Source organism: Salvelinus alpinus, chromosome 39, assembly GCF_045679555.1.
Source record: "Salvelinus alpinus chromosome 39, SLU_Salpinus.1, whole genome shotgun sequence".
In the NCBI taxonomy this organism is placed as follows: Eukaryota; Metazoa; Chordata; class Actinopteri; order Salmoniformes; family Salmonidae; genus Salvelinus; species Salvelinus alpinus.
In genome coordinates, this window is record NC_092124.1 from 7,242,565 (window position 1) to 7,252,316 (window position 9,752).

General features: G+C 42.2%; 1 protein-coding gene across 1 annotated transcript; it reads left to right on the forward strand.

Annotated features, from left to right (window-relative positions):
- Positions 1–441: 441 nt before the first annotated feature.
- On the forward strand, positions 442–9,438 carry LOC139566917 (uncharacterized). Its single transcript, XM_071388289.1, has 3 exons — positions 442–1,668; positions 2,057–2,181; positions 4,593–9,438. The coding sequence occupies exons 1-3, from the start codon at positions 1,392–1,394 to the stop codon at positions 5,874–5,876; spliced, it is 1,686 nt and encodes a 561-aa protein (XP_071244390.1). The 5' UTR covers positions 442–1,391; the 3' UTR covers positions 5,877–9,438.
- The last annotated feature ends 314 nt before the right edge of the window (positions 9,439–9,752 follow it).

Below are 9,752 nucleotides of genomic sequence, written 5' to 3' on the forward strand. Positions count from 1 at the left end.
CAGAGTTCGAGTAGTGAGGCAGGGAAGAGAGTAGAGGTGAGTGATTTGACTGGGAGCCCCCTAGTGAGTAGGTCTAAAGGGAGAGATCCAGAGAGTATGAGATTTTGTTAGGTTGGATTTCCTGATTTTTATAGCCATGGTGATCAACCGCAATGCACTGATGGAGTAGAAATCACAGAAGATAGATGTGGTAGTTGCAGCAGCAGAGAAATATTTGGGTGTGAGAGATTTTAGTGCAGAAAATGTACAGGGAGTTTTGAGAGAAGGGGTTCCATCCTCCAAGGCTGACGGCCGGATGTAGGATTTCTTAGGGCCAAAGTAGTTGGATGGGGTGGTGGGTTTTGGGGGGGAGTGTATAGGTGCAGGGTTAGATGGTGGTGCAATTTAGAGGTCCTGAACAGTCATTCCGAAACATATTTTTAAACTAATTACCAGGAAGTTAGAAAAGACCGGTTGGGTGTGTGGGCAGCTTATATTAATGAGCTTGCCTTGACTGGCAGCTCTTTGAAACACCTATATCAAGTAACTTGGATGCAGGGAGAAATGTTGCAGTAAAATCATCTGCATTTTTTTGTTATACATTTCCCGTTTGGCATGTCTCTCGTGATGCAGTTCACAGCAGCACTGAGGGGTGTTGACCTGACAACTGCGTTTGAGTTTTGAATGACCCTTTTGTTCCATGCAGGCTGAAGACCTAGCTAGCCCGTAACTAACTAACCCCAGGCACAGCCAAAAAGTGAAACGTAGAAGTATCTTTGCCATAGATGAATAGGGTAAACTTTCAATTATATTTGCTGACAGCTCACTGTTAAATTTTGGAACCAGTGGAGTAGCTATCTAGCAATATAAACCACGCTCCTCTGCAAACACACCTTTTCTGGTGTTGGTTACAAGGCGGTACTTACTTAAATTAGATAAGAGAATATCATGTATGAAAATGAGAGTTAAGGTGATGTCACCTTAACCCCTTAATAATGAATCCAAGTGTTTGACATGGGGAGGGGACCAGTAACTTTATGATCAAACTTTATCAATGTAAAAGCAACAGTGACCCTGATGATTTTCCCATTCCTTTATTTTACCCAAAAGGTGCAATCTGCCCTCCGAGCTGCGAAAGGCAGCAATAAGCAACACAGCGTCTAGTCTGCTGGAAAGCCACCAACTAATAACATCCTTTCTCTTCAGTGTGTACGGAAGTAAACAATGACCAATAACAATTTACACCGTTTTTTCATTGATATTTGGACATTTATTAATACCATGGAACTCAAAATATGGCTCATTTAACTGCGCAGCATCACATACCCCATGTATTCTTTAATTCGCGTTTGAGACAGGACTTGGTTGGTAGATGTTATCTAGGTAACGCTAGCTGCTAACGTTAGCTAACAATGGCTAACTGTATGGTTTTTCACACTCAAATAGCCTCCATCATGGAGGTGCTAGCGAATGCAGCCGTGGCAGAGATCTGTAAACTCGTAGACGACGACTATGCAGTGTTTCGTTTGGAAATAACTCAAAGCCAGAAAGAAAACAGGGCATTGCGGAAGAAACTACTGGAAATGAAGGTGTCACGGGAGCGCATAGAGAGGTCAATGCGAGAGCGTGTCCTCGCCATTCGTCCCAGAGGTGTCAAGCTCCTCGACCGAAACAGAGGAATGGCAAGAGGTACATTTTGTAGGAGGCTGCGGAGCAGGTCGCCGTTCATATATAGCTCAGTGCCTGTGTTCAGATGTATTACCCATAATTGGGTCTTGGTCAGTTTTTGGATAGAATGCAATAATTCCCCTGATTACTTGGCTACCTTGCGCAAAGACACTATCATATTGTAACCAGATCCTTGATTTACTGTATTTCTTATTATTTACTAATTGAAAACAATGTGATGCATGGAACATAATCGGCCTACATCAATCAATTAATAGTATATCAAGTAGTTATGAGAAGTGTTACCTTGCCAATTCTAGACAGTATCAATAGTATACAATATACTGTTGAGCATTGACAGTAGCTAACCTAACCACCTCTTTTCCTCCAATCACTCTCTCGGGAGAAGGACATCTCACTGGAGGCCACAGGAGCTTTGTGAAGCCAGCGGGACACAATAAATGGAGAGATGACCAACCAATCACTGTTGATGAGGGGAGTGGAACCTCAACCCAGCATGTTATTGTGATAGAGGTTAGTGTAATAGTGTTGCACGAAAAATTACAGTTACTTTGTAACTCAAATGTGGCCTGTTTGTTTCAGAAAGGCTCCCCTCAGCTATTCACTTGCTTACATGTACATAGGGGAGCTTGTGAGACTTCCCTACTGTTAATATGTGTGTGTGAATAACTCACATCGGAGAGTTAGATAAGATGCAAGAATAATCCTTTACTCAGGTATTACATGTTACAGGTCACGACATCCTATCTTGCGTTACTCATCCCATATGTATATACTGTATTCTATACTATCTATCTTAGCCTAGGCTGCTCTAACATTGCTCATCCATATATTCTTATTCCGTTCCTTACTTAGATTTGTGTGTATTGGGAATTTGTTGTGGAATTGTTAGATATTGCTGAACTGTTGGAACTAGAAGCACAACCATGTGTATGTGACCAATAAAATGTGATTGATTGATCTATCCTTGCTAGGTGCCCCGCTAGCGCCTTCTCTGAGTTGGTATTATGCCCATTATCTCAACACCTTCCTTTTCGTATAGAATTAGCTTGAGCACTTCATACCATTTTAATACCACAGGGAATATACCTATTTACATTATCAACACTTTTTTCCCTTTCTTGCCCTAGTTTGGCACAGTGGTAGCATATTGGGCACTTCTGGAAGGTTGAGCGCCTCTGGGAGCCTCAGGGCCTCTCCTTCCTCTTCCACGTCCTCCTGAAATTGTGGAGGCACGGTCGGCAGAGATAACTGCCCTGGTGGGGTCTTCCCCATCTCCTCATTATGTGTCCTGCCCACACCATCCAGAGGATATTCACAGTCTTCCCATGTAGACCTACACAAGTCTGGTTCATCCTTGGGAGCAATTTCCAAATGCCTGAAGGTACCACGTTCATCTGTACAAACAATAGTACGCAAGTATAAACACCATGGGACCATGCAGCCGTCATACCCCTCAGGAAGGAGACGCATTCTGTTCCCTAGAGATGAACGTACTTTGGTGCGAAAAGTGCAAATCAAATCCCAGAACAACAGCAAAGGACCTTGTAAAGATGCTGGAGGAAACGGGTACAAAAGTATCTATATCCACAGTAAAACGAGTCCTATATCGACGTAACCTGAAAGGCCGCTCAGCAAGGAAGAAGCCACTGCTCCAAAACCGCCATAAAAAAGCCAGACTACGGTTTGCAACTGTACATGGGGACAAAGATTGTACTTTTTGGAGAAATGTCCTCTGGTCTGATGAAACAAAAATAGAACTGTTTGGCCATAATGACCATCGTTATGTTTGGAGGAAAAAGGGGGAGGCTTGCAAGCCGAAGAACACCATCCCAAACGTGAAGCACGGGGGTGGCAGCATCATGTTGTGGGTGTGCTTTGCTGCAGGAGGGACTGGTGCACTTCACAAAATAGATGCCATCATGAGGAAGGAAAATTATGTGGATATATTGAAGCAACATCTCAAGACATCAGTCAGGAAGTTAAAGCTTGGTCGCAAATAGGTCTTCCAAATGGACAATGACCCCAAGCATACTTCCAAAGTTGTGGCAAAATGGCTTAAGGACAACAAAGTCAAGGTACTGGAGTGGCCATCACAAAGCCCTGACCTACATTTACATTTAAGTCATTTAGCAGACGCTCTTATCCAGAGCGACTTACAAATTGGAAAGTTCATACATATTCATCCTGGTCCCCCCGTGGGGAATGAACCCACAACCCTGGCGTTGCAAGCGCCATGCTCTACCAACTGAGCCACACGGGACCACAATCCTATAGAAAATTTGTGGGCAGAACTGAAAAAGTGTATGCGAGCAAGGAGGCCTACAAACCTGACTTAGTTACACCAGCTCTGTCAGGAGGAATGTGCCAAAATTCCCCCAACTTATTGTGGGAAGCTTGTGGAAGGCTACCTGAAAAGTTTGACCATTTAAAGCCAATGCTACCAAATACTAATTGAGTGTATGTAAAGTTCTGACCCACTGGGAATGTGATGAAAGAAATAAAATCTGAAATATATTCTCTCTAATATTATTCTGACATTTCACATTCTTAAAATAAAGTGGTGATCCTAACTGACCTAAGACAGGGCATTTTTAATAGGATTAAATGTCAGGAATTGTGAAAAACAGTTTAAATGTATTTGGCTAAGGTGTATGTAAACTTCCGACTTCAACTGTATATGTGAATAACTCACGTCAGAGACTTTAAATAAGTTCCGATCATAATCCTTTATTCGGGTGTTACACGTTACAGGTCACTACATCCTAATCAGACACTCATAATGCACCTGTTTATCTATCCTAGATAGGTGCCCCACTAGCGCCATCTCTGGTTTGGTATTATGCCTATTATCTCAACACCTACGACATTGTTATCCAATTCAACTCATGTACCGGTAATAACCCCCTCTCTTCATGTGTCAGTCTGCAGATGGAAAGGCTGCAGGTCCTGGAGGATCGTCTCTGGTCAAGCAGGAGAGGACTGAAGGAGACGACCCACAACACAGCAGAGAAATCCAGACTGTAGACACGGGGGACCAATCCACCACCGCCATGCCCCAGCCCAGGACTAGACGCAGCATCACGGCGGTCAGTGGAATGCCGAACGCCATCAAGTCAGAGACAGACAAAGAGACTTTAACTGTAACCAAAAGGCTTTTACACACAGGATCTGACCACAGGTCAGACCCAGAGAGACTGGGGCTGGGGCCGCTGGGCTGTCCTGCTGTTCCTGGCTCAGACTATTTACCATTATTTCGTCAGAGCCAGAGGACGGATCATTCCTGTGGTGATGGTGATCGTGACGCGTTAGACACAGGCAGTGATGATCCGTCTTGTTCTTACGTTACAGAGATGGACCCTGGCAACATACCCTTGGGTTTAGAGACACAGACTGATCTGTCTAGAGGGGACTGGAACCGGTACAGGAGTAGTGTATACTCTGAAGGGTGCCTAGATAAGAAAGGGGAGGGTCTGGTCGTAGATGAAGTGACTGTGAAAGTGGAGGGCGACGTTCCTCCCACACGGAATGGAGATCGTCACCTTGGAGACGGACACTCACAGGGCAGAGGTTTCTTAGATTACAGGGAAAGCTTAGAGACAAATCCAAATGTCACAACCCACTCCACTTTACACGCATTCAGGGATGGCGACCCAGTGTCCAGATCAATGGGGCCTACCGATTCACACGGCCATGTTCTTTTTGATCAGATATTGAACTCAAACGACATGGCTAGAACCCAGGCTCAGGGAGGGGAAGCCACATCAGGCAATAGTAAAGAGAAACGGTTCCTCTGCATGTTCTGTAACAAAGGCTTCAGCTGCCTCCAGAAGGTGGAGATCCACCAGAGGGTCCACACAGGGGAAAAACCCTTCAGCTGTACCCAGTGTCAGATGCGCTTTGCCCAGACTGGTGACCTGAAAAGGCATCAGAGGGTCCACACGGGGGAGAAACCATTCGGCTGCCACCTGTGCCGGGCTAGTTTCTCCCACTCCTCCAGCCTGAAAAGGCACCAGAGGGTCCACACGGGGGAGAAACCCTACAGTTGCCCCCAGTGTGAGAAGAGGTTCTCCCACCAGCACCATTTGAAGATTCACCTGAAGGTCCACACGGGAGCGAGGTCGTTTGCCTGTACGCACTGCGGGAAAAGTTTCTCAGAGAGGAGCTACCTCAGAATACACCAGCAGAAAAAACATTCCACTATATAACATAGAAAGTAACCATTTTGCTCAATGTTTAGATCAAACCTTGCATTAAAGACAAAGAGGAATTTATTGTTGTCAGCAGAAAAGAACCAGAGATGCATTTGGTATAACGAGAGTTACAGATTTCAGTATTGAATATTCCTGAGTAGAATATTGCATCCAGACAGTGTATGACATATAAGGCATATATACAGTGCCTTCGGGAAGTATTCAGACCCCTTGACTTTTTCCACATTTTGTTACATTACGGCCTTATTCTAAAATGGATTCAATAAAAAACATCCAGTAATCTACACACAATAACCCATAATGCGAAAATAGGTTTAGACATTTTTGCAAATGTATTACAAATAAAAAACATACCTTATTTGCATACAGTACCAGTCAAGTTACTACTACTAATTCAAGGGTTTTTCTTTATTTTTTATTATTTTCTACATTGTAGAATAATAGTGAAGACATCAAAACTATGAAATAATACATGGAATCATGTAGTAACCAAATAAGTGTTAAACAAAGATTCTTCAAAGTAGAGACCCTTTGCCTTGATGACAGCTTTGCACACTCTTGGCATTCTCTCAACCACTTTCACCTGGAATGCTTTTCCAACAGTCTTGAAGGAGTTCCCACATATGCTGAGCACTTGTTGGCTGCGGAGGCAGGGACTGGGAGACTAGTCAGTATCGAGGGAAAAATGAACGGAGCATAGTACAAACAGATCCTTGATGAAAACCTGCTCCAGAGTGCTCGGGACCTCAAACTGGGGCGAAGGTGCACCTTCCAACAGGTCAACGACCCTATGCACACATCCAAGACAATGCAGGAATGGCTTCGGGACAAGTCTCGAAATGTCCTTGAGTGGCCCAGCCAGAGCCTGGACTTGAACCCGATCAAACATCTCTGGAGAGACCTGAAAATAGCTGTGCATCAACGCTCCCCATCCAAACTGACAGAGCTTTAGGGGATCTGCAGAGAAGAATGGGAGAATCTCCCCAAATACAGGTGTGCCATGCTTGTAGTGTCATACCCAGGAAGACTCAAGGCTGTAATTGCTGCCAAAGGTTCTTCAACAAAGTACTGAGTAAAGGGTCTGAATACTTATGCAAATGTGATATTTCAGTTTTGTTTTTGTAATAAATTAGCAAACAGTTCTAAACCTGTTTTTGCTTCGTCATTATGGGGTATTGTGTGTAGACTGATGAGGAAAAAAACTATTTCATCAATTTTAGAATAAGGCTGTAACACAACAAAATGTGGAAAAAGTAAAGGGGTCTGAATACTTTCCAAAGGCACTCTAAGCCTAAAGTTTGTTGCATATTGTGTTTGTACTGTAAGCTATACCATGTTCACGAATGCCTGTTTCATTACTTCCATTCAACTATGGTTTTGACATTTCTTTATAAGAAAATTAAGGCAATTTATCAAGTACATGCAGATTTTTAGTTCAGACATGTTTGTGTGGTTTTCATATGGTGTATTTAAACTAACTTTGTTTGTTTAATAAACACAAAATGGGATTTTTCATTCTAAGACTTACCCAACAGCGCTTTATAACCATTATAGACTTACTAAATATACCCACACACTAACACACTAACAAAAACCTACAGTACACATCAAAATAGTTTAGTCAGGTTTGTCTGACTTGACTTATCATAGCTGACTTATTTTTACCCAAAACATATTTACAGTGCCTTCAGAAAGTATTCACACCCCTTGAATTTTTCCACATTTTGTTGTGTTACAGCCGGAATTTAAAATTTATTAAATAGAGATGTATTGTCACTGTCTTACACACAATAATACCCCATGATGTCAAAGTGGAATTATGGTTTTTCAAAATGAAAAGCTGAAATGTCTTAAGTTAGTTTTCAACCCCTTTGTTATGGCAAGCCAAAATAAGTTCAGGAGTAAACATTTGCTTAACAAATGTTGATGTTAACAAGTCACATAAGTTGCATGGACTCACTGTGTGCAATAATAGTGTTTAACATGATTTTTGAATTACTACCTCATCTTTGTACCGAACACATATAGTGTTCAGTCGAGCAGTGAATTTCAAACACAGATTAAACCACAAAGACCAGGGAGGTTTTCCAATGCCTCTGTAGGAAGGGCACCTATTGGTAGCTGGGTTAAATATAAAAAGCAGACATTGAATATCCCTTTCAGCATGGTGAAGTTATTAATTACACTTTAGGTGTATACAATACACCCAGTCACTACAAAGATACAGGAAGGAAACCGCTCAGGGATTTCACCATGAAGCCAATGGTGACTTTAAAACAGTTAGAGTTTCATGGCTGTGATAGGAGAAAACTGAGGATGGATCAACAACATTTTAGTTACTCCACAATACTAACCTAATTAACAGAGTGAAAAGGAAGAAGCTTGTACAGAATAAAAATATCCTGAAACATGCACCCTGTTTGCAACAAGGCACTAAAGTAATACTGCAAAAATTGTGACAAAGCAATGTCCTTAATACAAAGTGTTATGTTTGGAGCAAACACATTACTGAGTACCACTCTCCATATTTTCAAGCAAGGTGGTTGCATTATGTTATGGCTATGCTTGTAATCTTTAAGGACTGGGGAGTTTTTCAGGATAAAACAGAAACGGAATGGAGCTAAGCACAGGCAAAATCCTATAGGAATACCTGGTTCAGTCTGCTTTCCACCAGACACTTGGATATGACTTGACCTTTCAGCAGGACAATAACCTAAAACACAAGGCCAAATCTACACTGGAGTTTCTTACCAAGAAGACAGTGAATGGCCGAGTTACAGTTTTGATTGAAAAAATCTATGGCAAGACCTAAAAATGGTTGTCTAGCAATGATCAACAACCAATTTCCAGAGCTTGAAGAATTTTGAAAAGAATTATGGGCAAATGTTGCACAATCCAGGTGTGGAAAGCTCTTTTAGACTTAACCAGAAAGACTCACAGCTGTAATCACTGCCAACGGTGAGTCTATTGGCTCAGGGGGGTGAATACTTATGTAATTGAGATATTTATCTATTTCATTTTCAATAAATGTGCAAACTTTCTTAAAACATCTTTTCATTTTGTCATTATGGGGTATTGTGTGTAGAAGGGTGAAAATATATATATATATATTATGAATTCAGGCTGTAACACCTGAGTGGAACCCTGAGGGGACCATGGTCATGGAGGACAACCAGACTACACCTCCTCCTGAACCCACAGAGGTCACACATTTTATGATTTGAGACTAGACTTGATAGAAATTAAAATCACTTGAGATTTGAATTGGACTTGAAGACCCGGAAATCGACTTTGACTTGAAATTATCTGGCTGGGTTTTGCAACGTTTTTTCACACATTTTGTGGCACAGTCTCAATGGATTAATCACCACGCAGCAAAACCATAGCATCAGACTTGCCTGAGGGAATGTGGCCTGGGGGAATGTGTTTTGAAATGTAATGTCATGTAATATTGTAAATTGTATATAAAACTGCCTTAATGTTGCTGGACACCAGGAAGAGTAGCTGCTACCTTGGCAGCAGCTAATGGGGATCCTTAATAAATACAAAAACTGAATTTGAGCCCTGGTTTTAACCAAACACAGTAAGCCCTTCCCTGATACGGACTATAATCAACTGACTGGCTTTCTTGACGTCTATAGTATTCTCTCGGGTATGCAATCTGGTTTCCGCTCAGGTTATGGATGTGTCACTGCAACCTTAAAGGTCCTAAATGATGCCACCATTGCCCTTGTTTCTAAGCAATGTTGTGCTGCTATTTTTATTGACTTGGCCAAAGCTTTTGATATGGTAGACAATTCCATTCTTGTGGGCCGGCTAATGAGTATTATTGTCTCTGAAGGGTCTTTGGCCTGGTTTGCTAACTACCTC